At 39.8% G+C, this 19,049-nt stretch overlaps 1 protein-coding gene across 1 annotated transcript in view; it reads right to left on the bottom strand.

Annotated features, from left to right (window-relative positions):
• Window positions 1–9,110: 9,110 nt before the first annotated feature.
• Window positions 9,111–19,049, bottom strand: part of LOC120020570 (zinc finger protein 239-like) — a 32,171-nt gene continuing 22,232 nt past the window's right edge. The window contains exon 2 of the mRNA XM_038964275.1: window positions 9,111–10,459. Coding sequence (XP_038820203.1) covers window positions 9,729–10,459 — 731 coding nt within the window. The 3' untranslated portion in view covers window positions 9,111–9,728. The remainder of the gene's footprint in view (window positions 10,460–19,049) is intronic.

Genomic DNA, 19,049 nt, shown 5'->3' with positions numbered 1-19,049 from the left:
TTTGCAATCTTTCCCACAGTCAGAGCAGCAGATAGATATCTTTCCTGTGGGTCTCTGCTGGTGTTTCTTGAGGTGTTCTGATGTGGACAGACTCTGCTCTGCCTCGTCAGCATCAAGATGTTGTTGAGGCTCTCCAGAGGATCCACGATAGTCACTTCTCTCTCCTGTGTGAACAACAAAGTCAGACAGATGGTTAAAGGCCCACAACAGCGGAAATCCACTGTTTCTTTTAGGTAAAAGCCCAATGCATACCCATGAACTTGTACAACAACTGAAGTCTGTTCAATTATTTGACAATTGTCTTAATACAGTCAAGTGAGCAACAAGTCATATTTTGTCTTGTTTTCACATTAGTAGTAACATCGATGATTGTTGGCTAGAAATAAGTTATTAAACTTGTTGAAATCCTAAGCAGTGTGCCAGACGACTTTTGGTCTCCAACACAGGACCCTTTCTGTGTTTAACAAAATTGCGGCAGGAGGGCAATGCTAACGAAATATGGTTGTCGAAACGCCTCCATTTAATGCAGAAGTTTTCGTTTTTCACAATGTATTCTGAATATCACAGCACACTATCGATCTGTAGGACCCATAACTTCACCTAACAACAACATAGACCTACTGTAGGACCCATAACTTCACCTAACAACAACAGACACTATAAATAATGGACAATAAAATATCTTTGTCATGACATTTCATAACCTGATCAATTGTGTGAAGAATCCCACTAGGCTACTCTGTAATGTGTTGTCATTCTAAATGTCCTGAATGAAGGAAAATAGCTCTGTGTGTTGTACAATAGCCTATCCATCAAGGAACAGTTCTCTACACATTATGAGCTAAGTATCTCTGTGTCAAAACAGACTAACGAGACCCTACTGTAAATCAAGCAGACAATAACACATTATAAACATCAATTTGTTAGGGATGTTGGATCCAACATGGAGCACGGCATAACTGTCTTTACCAGAGTAATGAATGAAGAAGCACTTTGGTTGTTGTTGCATGTCGTGATGTTTGTCATTTGACTGGCATTCAGAAAATGATTTCCTGGATCAGCTGATGATACTTGAACATGTAACTGTAACTAAACAGCTACAGTATTAAGTATTATGTGTAATTATCGAAGAACTGCGTTAATGACAGTATCGATTTGGGTGTTAAGGTTAAGTTAAGGTGACTCTGAAATTATTTAGGATTTCTGTGCCCATGAAAACTGTTTTCCCAGCGTAACATAAGGGGACACTAAATGTTACGTAGGTAGAGTGCATTTCAGAGATCTGAATACAAAAACCTGTACTAACAGGACAATAACCTAAACCACAAGGCCAAATCTACACTGGAGGAGCTTACCAAGATGACATTGAATGTTCCTGAGTGGCCTAGTTACAGTTTGGACTTAAATCGTCTTGAAGGTCTATGGCAAGACTTAAAAATGGCTTTCTTGCAATGATCAACAACCAACTTGACAGAACATGAAGGATTTTAAAAAGAATAATGAATATTCACATGAAGATCAGTCGCCTATTGGATGAAGTCACTACTTCCCATCAAGCCAACTCTTTGAATGCCTTACTATGACATCACTCCTGGGGCAGCAGGTAGCCTAGTGGTTAGAGCATTGGACTTGTAACCGAAAGGTTGCAAGATTGAATCCCCGAGCTGACAAGGTAAATGGACTTGTAACCGAAAGGTTGCAAGATTGAATCCCCGAGCTGACAAGGTAAAAATCTGTCGTTCTGCTCCTGAACAAGGCAGTTAACCCACTGTTCCTAGGCCGTCATTGAAAATAAGATTTTTTTCTTATCTGACTTGCCTAGTTAAATAAAGGTAAAATAAAATAAAAACTCACTCCTTCAAGTTTGCAGTTGTCTAAAAAAAACACTATTTTGCTCAAAACATTTATTTGTTTCCCTTTAGTGTGTTTATACTTTACTGTATTTATATATCACTTTTCAACAGAAAATGTTTTTTTTTTTTTTTAAATCACTGGAGGACCTCATGAACAATTCATACAGTACAAAAACATATTCAAGTGTAGAATGCCCTTTTAAAAATCACACATTAGATCAACAACTGCAGAGTTTGTGTCCCTGTTTTATAAGATAGTACTCACTGTATTTACTGGTCAGATCGATGTCCCTGTTTTATAAGATAGTACTCACTGTATTTACTGGTGTCAATCAGATCAATGTCCCTGTTTTATAAGATAGTACTCACTGTATTTACTAGTGTTAAACAGTTCTCCAGTCTTCTCTTCTTCGTCATCCTCTAATGTGACAGTAATCTCGCCCTCTTCATCCTTCATTCCAAAAACGTCTTCATCTTCTTTCACTTCATCCTCCACTCCAAAAACTGCATCTTCCTCCTTTTCTTTCACAGTAACATCCTCTTCCTCTTTCACTCTGAAGGCGTCTTTCTCTTCTTCTTTCACGGTAACAGCCTCACCTTCTACTTGTTTTTGTATTGTAACATCCTCCTCTTTCACCAGAGCTTCTTTCTCCGTCCAGCAGACCTCTTCTATAGCAGGAGAAGAGTAGCTTAGTGAACTCATGGTCGGGGATAACAGCTAGCTAGCATTAGCGACTAGACTAGTGCTAACTTAAACCAGCCAGCTAGTTGACTTACACTGTAAATATTAAATGGGGTAGCTAGTTGTTTCCACATCAGTATATGTAAATCATAGTGGCAATTAAACCACGAAATTATCTAAAGAACTTGAATGTTCCGACTTTGTTGGATAGCAAGCTACAGAGGTGGCTGCAGTTGTTGAAGAGGCGTTCCGTCCACTAGATTATACGTCACACTATAAACATCGCATGAAATACACATATCGCCATCTGCTGTCTGGAGTGAGTTAACGCAGTTGAAGAGGGAAAACATTTTTTCTTCTTCATTGAATTATAATATTATAAAGCAGTTTAGGGAAACGTTTTTCTCTCTCCATTAAATATGAATATTATATCAACACGTACAAAGAGCAACAAGTGTTGTTTGATTAGTTCAGATGTTTTTTTATGAGAATTTAAAACAAACTCTACATCTACTCCACATCTGTATTTCTGATTCAGTCAAATAACTAGATATCAAAATAAGCACCTAGTTATTGATACCCTTGATAAAGATGAGCAAAATTGTATGAATAAAATAAATAAATAAACTTTACCCACTACCAGGATATTTTTGCCCAAAACCTGGTTACCTCTCTGCTAGGAGGCTGAAACTTGGCCATAAGTGGATCTTCCAGCAAGACACATCCACGAAGAAACAGTTAATTGGGCACAAAATCAACATTTTTCTATGGCCATCTCAGTCTTCGGACTTGAACTCCATTGAAAACCTGTGGTTTGAATTGAACAGGGTAGTCCATAAGCGCAGACAAAATAAATCAAGGACCTGGAGAGATTCTGTTTGGAGGAATGGTCTAAGATCCCACCCAATGTGTTCTCTAATCTTATAAAACACCTCAGTGTCATTATCCTCCCAAGGGGAAGGTGCTGGAGTATTGAAAACATGGGTGCCAATAATTCAGACCCCTACCTTTTGAGAATTACATGTTAAACTAAATCTCTTACTCTTATCAATTGTATAAGTATAACATAATATCATTTCCCTTTATTTTTTACATACAATATAGCTCAGTATTTGAAATCTTTATTTTATAGAGTCGTTTATCTCATCTTTATCAAGGGTGTCAACAATTTTGTCCCGCACTGTACCTCCATACTGCTGCTACATGGTGTAACAATACATCATGTAGATGTATATAATGAACAGACTAGGTCTATACTGCTCCTACATGGTGTAACAATACATCATGTAGATGTATATAATGAACAGACTAGGTCTGTACTGCTCCTACGTGGTGTAACAATACATCATGTAGATGTATATAATGAACAGACTAGGTCTATACCGCTCCTACATGGTGTAACAATACATCATGTAGATGTACAGTGGGGAAAAAAGTATTTAGTCAGCCACCAATTGTGCAAGTTCTCCCACTTAAAAAGATGAGAGAGGCCTGTAATTTTCATCATAGGTACACTTCAACTATGACAGACAAAATGAGAAAAAAAAATCCAGAAAATCACATTGTAGGATTTTTTATGAATTTATTTGCAAATTATGGTGGAAAATAAGTATTTGGTCAATAACAAAAGTTTATCTCAATACTTTGTTATATACCCTTTGTTGGCAATGACAGAGGTCAAACGTTTTCTGTAAGTCTTCACAAGGTTTTCACACACTGTTGCTGGTATTTTGGCCCATTCCTCCATGCAGATCTCCTCTAGAGCAGTGATGTTTTGGGGCTGTTGCTGAGCAACACAGACTTTCAACTCCCTCCAAAGATTTTCTATGGGGTTGAGATCTGGAGACTGACTAGGTCACTCCAGGACTTTGATATGCTTCTTATAAAACCATTCCTTCGTTGCCCGGGCGGTGTGTTTGGGATCATTGTCATGCTGAAAGACCCAGCCACGTTTCATCTTCAATGCCCTTGCTGATGGAAGGAGGTTTTCACTCAAAATCTCACGATACATGGCCCCATTCATTCTTTCCTTTACACGGATCAGTCGTCCTGGTCCCTTTGCAGAAAAACAGCCCCAAAGCATGATGTTTCCACCCCCATGCTTCACAGTAGGTATGGTGTTCTTTGGATGCAACTCAGCATTCTTTGTCCTCCAAACACGACGAGTTGAGTTTTTACCAAAAAGTTCTATTTTGGTTTCATCTGACATTCTCCCAATCTTCTTCTGGATCATCCAAATGCTCTCTAGCAAACTTCAGACGGGCCTGGACATGTACTGGCTTAAGCAGGGGGACATGTCTGCCACTGCAGGATTTGAGTCCCTGGCGGCGTAGTGTGTTACTGATGGTAGGCTTTGTTACTTTGGTCCCAGCTCTCTGCAGGTCATTCACTAGGTCCCCCCGTGTGGGTCTGGGATTTTTGCTCACCGTTCTTGTGATCATTTTGACCCCACGGGGTGAGATCTTGCCCCAGATCGAGGGAGATTATCAGTGGTCTTGTATGTCTTCCATTTCCTAATAATTGCTCCCACAGTTGATTTCTTCAAACCAAGCTGCTTACCTATTGCAGATTCAGTCTTCCCAGCCTGGTGCAGGTCTACAATTTTGTTTCTGGTGTCCTTTGACAGCTCTTTGGTCTTGGCCATAGTGGAGTTTGGAGTGTGACTGTTTGAGGTTGTGGACAGGTGTCTTTTACACTGGTTGTGGACAGGTGTCTTTTACACTGATTTACACTTTTACACTGAACAAGTTCAAACAGGTGCCATTAATACAGGTAACGAGTGGAGGACAGAGGAGCCTCTTAAAGAAGAAGTTACAGGTCTGTGAGAGCCAGAAATCTTGCTTGTTTGTAGGTGACCAAATACTTATTTTCCACCATAATTTGCAAATAAATTCATTAAAAATCCTACAATGTGATTTTCTGGATTTTTTTTTCTCATTTTGTCTGTCATAGTTGAAGTGTACAGTGTACCTATGATGAAAATTACAGGCCTCTCTCATCTTTTTAAGTGGGAGAACTTGCACAATTGGTGGCTGACTAAATACTTTTTTGCCCCACTGTATATAATGAACAGACTAGGTCTATACTGCTCCTACATTTTTATGTATTATTATGTGTTATTTATTTCTCCTTTATTTAACCAGGTCGGCCAGTTGAGAACAAGTTCTCATTTACAACTGCGACCTGGCCAAGATAAAGTAAAGCAGTGCGACAAAAACAACAACACAGAGTTACACATGGAATAAACAAACATACAGTCAATAACACAATAGAATATCGAGTTTCTTTTTTTATTTAGGTATATTGTGAAACACTATTAACGCAGATATTATGGAGATTTTATTTAAAACATGTAATTAAATTATAATTGTAGCTCCTTTAATTTAGACCCAAAATGTATTTGCTATGTGTGCCATTGCCCGGCTATTAAAAGGGACAGGCGACTATTTGAGACTCAGCCTCAGGAATGTTTGGTCACATGGACTCAAGTGGTCACTACATGTCTACGGTGCCAAAGAGATTGATAGTTTGGGGTATTGGGCGTGTTGAGTGTGTTGATATAACGGTAATAATGTCAAAATTCCACTTTTAACAACCATCAGAATTGGTTAAAAAAAGGTTATGCCCGAGTGGCACAGCGATCTAAGGTACTGCATCGCAGTGTTAGAGGTGTCACTATAGACCCGAGTGGTGCAGCGGTCTAAGGTACTGCATCACAGTGCTAGAGGCGTAACTACGATCCCGGACTGTACCACAACCTGCTGTTATCGGGAGTCCCATAGGGCGGCACACAATTGGCCAAGCGTCGTCGGGATTAGGGGAGGGTTTGGCCGGGGGGGGGCTTTACTTGGCTCATCGCGCTCTAGCGACTCCTTGTGGCGCCTGCAGGCTGACCTCGGTCGTCAGGTGAACGAACGGTATTTCCTCCGACATATTGGTGCCGTGTCAGGACAAAATTAACTCAAACGTTTTACCATTGGAACTCTTGATGTATCCTGCATTCACATTCTCCATGGTTGTCTCCAGCTTGCTAAAGCGTTCACAGTTGATGATCCCTCATCGTGATTGGTTATTCCCCAACATTTGCAACAACGTCACTGAGCACCATCACTATCTTTCCTTCATGGATCTCCTGCATGTTTACATATCTGGCATTACTCATCTCATATGTATATACTGTATTCTATTCTATTGTATCTTAGTCTATGTATTACTCATCTCATATGTATATAGTGTATTCTATACTATTATACTGTACCTTAGTCTATGTATTACTCATCTCATATGTATATACTGCATTCTATCCTATTCTACTGTATCTTAGTCTATGTATTACTCATCCCATATGTATATACTGTATTCTATCCTATTCTACGTTATCTTAGTTTATGTATTACTCATCTCATATGTATATACTGTATTCTATCCTATTCTACTGTATCTGTCTATGTATTACTCAACTCATATGTATATTCTGTATTCTATTCTACTGTATCTTAGTCTATGTATTACTCATCTCATATGTATATACTGTATTCTATACTATTCTACTGTATCTTAGTCTATGTATTACTCATCTCATATGTATATACTGTATACTATACTATCTACTGTATCTTAGTCTATGCTGCTCTGACATCACTCGTCCAAATATTTATATAATCTTAATTCCATTCCTTTATATTGTGTGTATTGTTAGATATTACTTGTTAGATATTACTGGACTGTTGGAGCTAGAAACACAAGCATTTCGCTACACCCACAATAACATCTGCTAAACATGTGTATGTGACAAATAAAATGTGATTTGATGTACAGTTGAAGTCGGAAGTTTACATACACCTTAGCCAAATACATTTAAACTCAGTTTTTCACAATTCCTGACATTTAATCCTAGTAAAATTCCCTGTCTTATGTCAGTTAGGATCACCACTTTATTTTAAGAATGTGAAATGTCAGAATAATAGTAGAGAGAATGATTTATTTCAGCTTTTATTTTTCATCACATTCCCAGTGGGTCAGAAGTTTAAATACACTCAATTAGTATTTGGTAGCATTGCCTTTAAATTGTTTCACTTGGGTCAAACGTTTCGGGTAGCCTTCGACCAGCTTCCCATAATAAGTTGGGTGAATTATGGCCCATTCCTCCTGACAGAGCTGGTGTAACTAAGTCAGGTTTGTAGGCCTCCTTGCTCCCACACGCTTTGTCAGTTCTGCCCACAAATTTTCTATAGGATTGAGGTCAGGGCTTTGTGATGGCCACTCCAATACCTTGACTTTGTTGTCCTTAAACCATTTTGCCACAACTTTGGAAGTATGCTTGGGGTCACTGTCCTTTTGGAAGACCCATTTGCGACCAAGCTTTAACTTCCTGACTGATGTCTTGAGATGTTGCTTCAATATATCCACATAATTTTCCGTCCTCATGATGCCATCTATTATGTGAAGTGCACCAGCCCTCCTGCAGCACAGCACCCCCAAACAGTTCTATTTTTGTTTCATCAGACCAGAGGACATTTCTCCAAAAAGTATGATCTTTGTCCACATGTGCAGTTGCAAACCGTAGTCTGGCTTTTTCATGGAGGTTTTGGAGCAGTGGCTTCTTCTTTGCTGAGCAGCCTTTCATCTTCTCAAGGTCCTTTGCTGTTGTTCTGGGATTGATTTGCACTTTTCGCACCAAAGTACGTTCATCTCTAGGAGACAGAACGCGTCTCCTTCCTGAAATGTATGACGGCTGCTTGGTCCCGTGGTGTTTATACTTGCATACTATTCTTTGTACAGATGGACGTGGTACATTCAGGCTTTTGGAAATTGCTCCCAAGGATGAACCAGACTTGTGGAGGTCTACAATTTTTTTCTGAGGTCTTGGCTGATTTCTTTGATTTCCCCATGATGTCAAGCAAGGAGGCACTGAGTTTGAAGGTAGGCCTTGACATACATCCACAGGTACACCTGCAATTGACTCAAATGATGTCAATTAGCCTATCAGAAGCTTCTAAAGACATGACATAATCTTCTGAAATTTTCCAAGCTGTTTAAAGGCACAGTCAACTTAGTGTATGTAAACTTCTGACACAGTGGAATTGTGATACATTTAATTATATGTGAAATAATCTGTAAACAATTGTTGGAAGAATTACCTGTATCATGCATAAAGTTAATGTCCTAACCGACTTGCCAAAACTATAGTTTCTTAAAAAGAAATTAATGGAGTGGTTGAAAAAACGAGTTTTAATGACTCCAACCTAAGTGTATGTAAACTTCCGTCTTCAACTGTAGGTCTGGTGTTGGTCATTCCACACTCTGTGTTCTATTACCCAGGTCTGGTGTTGGAGATCATTCTACACTGTTCTACAATCCAGGTCTGGTGTTGGAGGTCATTCCACACTCTGTGTTCTACTACCCAGGTCTGGTGTTGGAGATCATTCCACACACTGTGTTTTACTACCCAGGTCTGGTGTTGAAGATCATTCCACACACTGTGTTCTGCTTCCCAGGTCTGGTGTTAGAGGTCATGCCACACTCTGTGTTTGTTGTGGAAAATGTTGAATCAAATACTTCTCAGATACCGGAGCTTGTAAATTCAATTAGACTTTATTACAAAAGCAACAGAAGCCGAGCAATTCCATGGAACAAATGACTCTTCATTCTTAGTGCTTGGTTTTTATACAGTCTTACCCTTACATAACGTCACTCCACTTTATGAATCTTGTTGTCTTACTTAGTTTCCATTCTCTTATTGGCTCAGACATTGGGGCATAGATTCTATTGGTGGCGTGACATGCATACTCCTACTGTTGCCTATCACTGATTAGCTAATGTTCCTGTCCAAAGGTCTTCACAAGTTCAGGCCGATGTTGTCTATGTATGATTAACCCATGTGTGTGTCCAGTAGCCTTCACAAGATCAGACATGGCCCAGACCAGACCAGACACGTCTTGTTGGTTTACCTTGCCTCATCTACACAGATTATGTTTATGTTCTGTTTTTTACATGTCCAATGGTCAATTCTAAGTTGATCCAGCTTTCTACACTCACATGGGCTTCAGCCTTCATTCTGCTTACACATGTCTAATATTTAAACTTATATTGATTATTCTTTCTACTTCAAAGAGAACAGTATAGGTACTGAGAATCATCAGATGACTGGATAATCTCCAACATGTTCTACTACCGAGGTCTGGTGTTGGAGATCATTCCACACTCCGTGGATCTCCTGCATGCATTTTCTGATGTTTAATCAGACCACTTGAATGAGAGTATCTCTTGTCACATTGATCACAGCTATAAGGCTTCTCTCCTGTGTGTGTTCTCTGGTGTGATTTCAGGCTGTTTGACTGAGTAAAACTCTTCCCACACTGATTACAGCTATATGGTTTCTCTCCTGTGTGTACTCGCTGGTGTACTACCAGCTGGCTTGATGTAGTAAAACTATCCGCACATACATCACAGCTATATGGCTGATGTCCTGTGTGTGTTCTCTGGTGCGATACCAGGTTGGTTGACAGAGTAAAACCCTTGCCACACTGATCACAGCTATATGGCTGCTCTCCTGTGTGTGTTCTCTGGTGTGATACCAGGCTACTTGACTGAGTAAAACTCTTGCCACACTGATCACAGCTATAAGGCTTCTCTCCTGTGTGTGTTCTCTTGTGTGATACAAGGTGGCTTGACTGAGTAAAACTCTTCCCACATTGATTACAGCTATAAGGCTTCTCTCCTGTGTGTAATCGCTGGTGTTTTTTCAATTCTGATGAAGATTTGAAACGTTTCCCACAGTCAGAGCAGCAGTGAGGTTTCTTTCCTGTGGATCTCTGATGGTGTTTCTTGAGGTGTCCTGATGTGGAGAGACTCTTCTCTGCCTCATCAGCTTCATGATGTTGTTGAGGCTCCGCAGAGGATCCACGATGGTCACATCTCTCTCCTGTACGAACGTCAAAGTCAGACAGTCAATGTAGTGAATGTTTAAATGTTTTTACAAACTTTGACAAATGTCTTCCAAGTCTTGTTTTAGTTTGATTTTGGTCCACCAGCCAGTGTGGTAGGCAGATGAAAGAATATACCAGCCACTGTAGCAGGCAAATGAAAGAAAATACACGCCACTGATTCTTTACCAGCCCAAATATTTTTTTTGCCATGAATGACTACACCAAAAATCACAACAACAAGAAAACAAATGAGCATGCTTGGCAATGTTTGTAAAACAAGAAATGTAAGTATGAAGTAATGTGGTATATTGCTCCATGTAATTACATTTTTGTGACAAGAGTCTTTTAACCAATGTGTTAAAATAATTCATTTAGATACAATAGTAATGATGAACAGTTGTAGAAGTGAACATCAAGAATCAACAAAGTGCCTCCATAACACATCACTACACACCACACTGTCCTGCCAGATAAACTGCTGACTTATTATAGTTCAGGGCTCTACGCTGACATGTGTTCCTATACTGTTCCTATACTGAACAAAAATATAAACGCAACATGGAAAGTGTTGGTCCCATGTTTCATGCGGGATCGTCTGAGGGGGGGCTAAGGAGTATTTCTGTCTGTAATAAAGCCCTTTTAAACCTCATTCCGATTGGCTGGGCCTTGCGCCCCAGTGGCTGGGCCTGGCTCAGCTCCCCAGTGGGTGGGCTCGGCTCCCCAGTGGGTGGGCCTATGGCAGCCCACCTGCCCAGTTGTGAAATCCATAGATTAGGGCCTAATGAATTTATTTAAATTGACTTCTATGAACTGTAACTGAGTAAAATATTTGAAATTGTTGCATGTTGTGTTTATATTATTGTTCAGTATAGTTAGGAGCTGGGCAATTCCACAGTAACGGAATTACACCAGACTCTGATTTTTCACTTTAAAATGTATGCAAAACAAAACACATTGCTGCTTTAAAACCACGTTTGTGTACACCAGTAAAACAACTGCAGAGTTTGTGCCCACGTTACTAAATATTAGTATTTACTGGTGTTAATCTGACCTTCTGTCTCCTCCTCCTCTCCTTCCTCTTTCACTTCAAAAACTGCACCCTCCTCTTTCTCTTCCTCCTCTTCTTTTACTGTAACATCCTCCTCCTCTTTCACTCTGAACGCGTCTTCCTCTTCTTTCACTGAAACGTCTTTCTCTTCTTCTTTCACTGTAACAACCTCACCCTCTACTTCTTGTTTTACTGTGACATCCTCCTCTTCCTTCTCCTCTTTCACGACAATGTTCAACCCCAGAGCTTCTTTCTCCGTCCAGCAGACATCCTCTTCTTTAGCAGGAGGGGAGAAGTTTAGTGAGCTCATGGTCGGGGATAATAGCTAACGTTAGCTAGCATTAGCGTAGTGCTAGGCTTATTTATCAAGCCAACTAAGTTAGCTGACTAACAACAACTTAAATATGAAATGAAAAGTAGATACGATATAATTGTGTTGATTACACAGCGACTAATATACACCAAAACAGTGTAAAGAGCGTGAATGTTGTAACTATGTTTTCTAGAAAGCTACCGAGGTGTCTGACTAGCTGTTGTTGTTGAAGGAGCGTCCCGTCCACTAGATTATACGTCACACTGGCAGCATCTCCAGAACCTAAAATCCGCACATCGCCATCTGCTGACTGGAGTGGGTAACGCAGTTGAAGAACCAAAATTGTATTTTTCATTTATTTCATAAAAGGTTAATATTATATTAAGTCGTTCAAAGAGAAGCATGTGTTGATTGATTCGTGTTTAATGAGTGAGAATTTAAAACAAACTTTACACCCACTACATATTTGCAGTGAACCATACTTCTGACATGGTTCATTTTGACCCCAGAGGCATATCTTTTATCATAGCCAAAATGTGGTTTATGAAATTCTTCCAATTTTTCATAACTTTGTCAATCAACTTGTTCTTAATAAATCTAAATCATGGTTTAATGTTTCTGTATCAATATGGACTTTTAACAAATTCAAATCCTTTGGAGTCATCTTGACCCTAGCCAAAAGCAACTTTGATAAATAGGACGTTTATTTCAAATCAAAATCACATTTTATTGGTCACATACACATGTTTAGCAGATGTTATTGCGGGTTTAGTGAAATGCTTGTTTTTCTAACTCCGACGGTGCAGTAATGTCTAACAAGTAATATCTAACAATTTCACAACTTTTACCCAACACACACAAAATTAAGTATTTTAATCTAGGTTTCTCTGTAGATATGATCCATCCCACCAGAGGGTGGAGGGGCACCTGTATCAGTGGTTTTGACCAGATAGACACCTGCAGACACACAGTATAGTGCCTCCCATGTACTCTCCTAAGATTGGACTTTTCTATACCACATATCACATGACTGTGTTCCTGCCAAGGCAGCAGCTACTCTTCCTGGGGTTTATTAAGGATCCCCATTAGTTCCTGCCAAGGCAGCAGCTACTCTTCCTGGGGTTTATTATGGATCCCCATTAGTTCCTACCAAGGCAGCAGCTACTCTTCCTGGGGTTTATTATGGATCCCCATTAGTTCCTGCCAAGTAAGAAGTAAGGTCAGGGAGCGTGCCAGCCTGCCTGAACCGCCCCTTTCAAGCAAAAGGTATAAATTATGGGTTATGAATTAACACATTCCCTGCGAGCATTTCAATACATTCAGGATTTCTTACGGTCCATGTGCAACATGCAAATATGATCCTTGCAATTATTCTATGTTCCTTGCAATTATTCAGATATTTTGTTCATTTCATGAGAGCAACATGATAATTAATGATTTCTGAGCAACCATTTTTGATTTAATGTGTATTAAGAATATCTTATCAACTTTATTTCACTTGGAGATGTTTCATTATAGAGAACATGACATGACAATACATGACATCTCAGTAGCTGATATGCTTTTATGGACTAACAGTCTAACAGTTTGAAGGACACAACTCATGTTATTCTGTTTAAACAGTGAGAGAATAGTTGATTATGGACTAACATTCTAACAGTTTGAAGGACATGTTATTCATGTTATTCTGGTTAAACAGTGGGAGACTAGTTGATAAAGGAGTGGGGATTTTTTCACAATTAGGAAATAATATGTCATGATTTACTCGTACCTCAGCCAGCATTGTGAATGGTTAGGAAATAATTTGTCATGTTTTACTCGTACCTCAGCCAGCATTATGAATGGTTAGGAAATAATATGTCATGTTTTACTCGTACCTCAGCCAGCATTGTGAATGGTGTCTGAGGCAGTGACATACTAGACCATGGCAGTAAATCTAATACTTAGGTTTTTTTAGTCATGCATGAAAGGTCTGTGTTGGTTCCGTGGTTATAAGTTACATATCTGGCCATGCTGGCAGGGTCTGAATCAAACCTAATGTCCACCTGACACACTGGCAGGGTCTGAATTAAACCCAATGTCCAGTGGGATTGATCTGTTTGATCCAATTGTTTGTTTCAGTTTTCAGTAGTTGAATCATTTGACGTATTGTTGATTTCAAAAAATTTCATTTTCATCAAATGCACTGGGTTGGTTAAAAAGTGATACTAAACTAACATACCATGCACTATATTGACATAGTGGAAGATATACTGAATTTATACTGTTTTTCATACTAAGATGGACCAAGATATGCGTTGCTTTTGCACATATTTGTAATATGGTTTAGCAAGAGTCTGTTGATTGTCAGTCATCGGGTTAATTTGTTTTACAATATGTCCAAATCAAATCAAGCTTTATTTATATAGCACATTTCAAACATGGACGAAACACAATGGAAAAAACAAATAAAAAACAATGAAAATAAACAGAAATATTTACTACACAACAAACATAAGAGGAAAAAAAATAGAAGATTAACAACTGAAAGACTAATGAGCACCCTGCTCCCCAGAGGATCCACAATAGTCTAGTCTCTCTCCTGTGTGAACAACAAAGTCAGACAGATGGTTAAAAGCCCACAACAGCAGAAACACACTGTAAAAGGTGATACCAACAGCGTAGCCATGATGTTGTACAACAATTGACGTATGTAATGAATGTTAAAATGAGAAAGAATAGTCATATTTTGTCTTGTTGAAATCCTAAGCACTGTGCCAGATGACTTTTGGTCTCCAATATAGGCCCCTTTCTGTGTTTGCTAAAATTGCGCCACGAGGGCAATGCGCGCACAATTTGGTTGCAGAAACTCCTCCATGCTAATGAGGAAACCACTAGTTATGGATGTAGTATATCTGGTAATGAGGAAACCACTAGTTATGGATGTAGTATATCTGCCTGGAGCAAAAATGGTGAGCGAAGATTGTAGTTTTTCACGATGTATTCTGAATATTACAGCGCACTATCAATGCAAGATCAGGAGTGTTACTCAAGGAAACTCACATTAAGCTCTGTGTCACTATTCATTAATTGCCTACAGTGGGGGAAAACTTACAGGCTGCAAGAAAAATTTGCCTCCATTTCCAGGTTGCTTATGAGTGCATTTCACACTACTTTGGATTAAAATTGTAAGTCTCGTTTGAATGCCCTGCCTAATACACTGCTCAAAAAAATAAAGGGAACACTTAAACAACACAATGTAACTCCAAGTCAATCACACTTCTGTGAAATCAAACTGTCCACTTAGGAAGCAACACTGATTGACAATAAATTTCACATGCTGTTGTGCAAATGGAATAGACAACAGGTAGAAATTATAGGCAATTAGCAAGACACCCCCAATAAAGGAGTGGTTCTGCAGGTGGTGACCACAGACCACTTCTCAGTTCCTATGCTTCCTGGCTGATGTTTTGGTCACTTTTGAATGCTGGCGGTGCTTTCACTCTAGTGGTAGCATGAGACGGAGTCTACAACCCACACAAGTGGCTCAGGTAGTGCAGCTCATCCAGGATGGCACATCAATCCGAGCTGTGGCAAGAAGGTTTGCTGTGTCAGTCAGCGTAGTGTCCAGAGCATGGAGGCGCTACCAGGAGACAGGCCAGTACATCAGGAGATGTGGAGGAGGCCGTAGGAGGGCAACAACCCAGCAGCAGGACCGCTACCTCCGCCTTTGTGCAAGGAGGAGCAGGAGGAGCACTGCCAGAGCCCTGCAAAATGACCTCCAGCAGGCCACAAATGTGCATGTGTCTGCTCAAACGGTCAGAAACAGACTCCATGAGGGTGGTTTGAGGGCCCGACGTCCACAGGTGGGGGTTGTGCTTACAGCCCAACACCGTGCAGGACGTTTGGCATTTGCCAGAGAACACCAAGATTGGCAAATTCGCCACTGGCGCCCTGTGCTCTTCACAGATGAAAGCAGGTTCGAACTGAGCACATGTGACAGACGTGACAGAGTCTGGAGACGCCGTGGAGAACGTTCTGCTGCCTGCAACATCCTCCAGCATGACCGGTTTGGCGGTGGGTCAGTCATGGTGTGGGGTGGAATTTCTTTGGGGGGCCGCACAGCCCTCCATGTGCTCGCCAGAGGTAGCCTGACTGCCATTAGGTACCGAGATGAGATCCTCAGACTCCTTGTGAGACCATATGCTGGTGCGGTTGGCCCTGGGTTCCTCCTAATGCAAGACAATGCTAGACCTCATGTGGCTGGAGTGTGTCAGCAGTTCCTGCAAGAGGAAGGCATTGATGCTATGGACTGGCCCGCCCGTTCCCCAGACCTGAATCCAATTGAGCACATCTGGGACATCATGTCTCGCTCCATCCACCAACGCCACGTTGCACCACAGACTGTCCAGGAGTTGGCGGATGCTTTAGTCCAGGTCTGGGAGGAGATCCCTCAGGAGACCATCCGCCACCTCATCAGGAGCATGCCCAGGCGTTGTAGAGAGGTCATACAGGCACGTGGAGGCCACACACACTACTGAGCCTCATTTTGACTTGTTTTAAGGACATTACATCAAAGTTGGATCAGCCTGTAGTGTGGTTTTCCACTTTAATTTTGAGTGTGACTCCAAATCCAGACCTCCATGGGTTGATAAATTTGATTTCCATTGATAATTTTTGTGTGATTTTGTTGTCAGCACATTCAACTATGTAAAGAAAAAGTATTTAATAAGAATATTTCATTCATTCAGATCTAGGATGTGTTATTTTAGTGTTCCCTTTATTTTTTTGAGCAGTGTATAATGTTTGTGTTGTCGCAAGTCAACTGCTTTATACTTAAAAAAACACTTCAACCAGTAAAATGCTCTTTGGCAAGCTTTGCTACCAGTCTGTCAATGAACGTCTGTAAACTAAGTGTACGCAAATTGGCCTATAAATTCACCTAACAATAACATATACCTACTGTCGGACCCATAACTTCACCTAACAATAACATAGACCTACTGTACAACCCATAACTTCACCTAACAATAACATAGACCTACTGTAGGACCCATAACTTCACCTAACAATAACATCGACCGACTGTACAACCCATAACTTCACCTAACAATAACATAGACCTACTGTAGGACCCATAAATTCACCTAACAACAACATATACCTACTGTCGGACCCATAACTTCACTTAAAAACAACATAGACCTACTGTCGGACCCATAACTTCACCTAAAAACAACATATACCTACTGTAGGACCAAAAACAACAACCTAGACCTAGGAATATAAATCATTTAATATTTAAGGTGAAACATGGAAACTAAAATGTCTTTATCGTGACATTTCATAACCTGATCACCAGATAATTTTGTGAATAATCGCACTAGGCTACTCTGTAATGTGTTGTCATTCTAAATGTCCTGAATAAAGGAAAATAGCTCTGTGAGTTGTACAATAGCCTATCCATCAAGGAACAGTTTTCTACACATTATGAGCAAAGTATCTCTGTTTCCAAACAGACTAACGAGACGCTACTGTAAATCAAGCAGACAATAACACATTATAAACATCAATTTGTTAGGGATGTTGGATCCCACAAAGAGCACGGCAAAACTGTCTTTACCAGAGTAATGAATGAAGAAGCACTTTGGTTGTTGTTGCATGTCGTGATGTTTGTCATGTGACTGTCATTCAGAAAATGATTTCCTGGATCAGCTGATGATAGTTGAACATGTGATTGTAACTAAACAACTACAGTATTAAGTATTATGTGTAATTATTGAAGAATTGCGTTAATGACAGTATCCATTTGGGTGTTGTCAATAAAGTTAAGGTGACTCTCGGTTAGAACCATTGGATTTAGCAAACTCTGAAATGATTTAGGATTTCTGTGCCCATGAAAACTGTTTTCCCAGCGTAACATAAGGAAACTAAATGTTACGTAGGTAGAGTGCATTTCAGAGATCTGAATACAAAAAACTGTACTAACAGAACAATAACCTAAACCACAAGGCCAAATCTACACTGGAGGAGCTTACCAAGATGACATTAAATGTTCCTGAGTGGCCTAGTTACAGTTTGGACTTAAATCGTCTTGAAAGTCTATGGTAAGACTTGAAAATGGCTTTCTAGCAATGATCAACAACCAACTTGACAGAACAGGAAGGATTTTAAAAAGAATAATGAATATTCACATGAAGATCTGTCCCCTATTGGATGACGTCACGACTTCCCATCAAGCCAACTCCTTGAATGCCTTACTATGACATCACTCACTCCTTCAAGTTTGCAGTTGTCTAAAAAAACACTATTTTGCTCAAAACATTTATTTGTTTCCCTTTAGTGTGTTTATACTTTACTGTATTTATATATCACTTTTCAACAGGAAAAGTAAAAAAATCACTGGAGGACGTCATGAACAATTACGACAGTACAAAAACATATTCAAGTATAGAATGCCCAGATCAATGCCCCTGTTTTATTAGATAGTACTCACTGTATTTACTGGTGTTAATCAGATCAATGTCCCTGTTTTATAAGATAGTACTCACTGTATTTACTGGTGTTAATCAGATCAATGTCCCTGTTTTATTAGATAGTACTCACTGTATTTACTGGTGTTAATCAGATCAATGTCCCTGTTTTATAAGATAGTACTCACTGTATTTACTGGTATTAATCAGATCAATGTCCCTGTTTTATAAGATAGTACTCACTGTATTTACTGGTGTTAATCAGATCAATGTCCCTGTTTTATAAGATAGTACTCACTGTATTTACTGGTGTTAATCAGATCAATGTCCCTGTTTTATAAGATAGTACTCACTGTATTTACAGGTGTTAATCAGATCTCCAGTCTTCTCTTCTTCGTCCTCCTCTAGTGTGACAGTAATCTCCCCCTCTTCATCCGTCATTCCAAAAACGTCTTCATCTTCTACTCCAAAAACTGCATCTTCCTCCTCCTCTTTCACCCTGAAGGTGTTTTTATCTGTAACGTCTTTCTCTTCTTCTTTCACGGTAACAGCCACACCCTCTACTTGTTTTTGTATTGTAACAGCCTCCTCTTCCTCCTCCTCTTTCACGAAAGCTTCTTTCTCCGTGCAGCAGACCGCCTCTTCTTTAGCAGGAGGAGAGTAGCTTAGTGAGTTCATGGTGGGGGATAATAGCTAGCTAGGCTAATGCTAACTTAACCAGCCCGCTAGTTGACTTACAACATAAATATTAAATGAAATGGTAGGTTAGATAG

Source organism: Salvelinus namaycush, chromosome 25 (assembly GCF_016432855.1).
Source record: "Salvelinus namaycush isolate Seneca chromosome 25, SaNama_1.0, whole genome shotgun sequence".
NCBI classification, from domain to species: domain Eukaryota; kingdom Metazoa; phylum Chordata; class Actinopteri; order Salmoniformes; family Salmonidae; genus Salvelinus; species Salvelinus namaycush.
The sequence above is the reverse complement of the archived record's forward strand: the minus strand, read 5'-3'. Positions and strand labels throughout refer to the sequence as shown.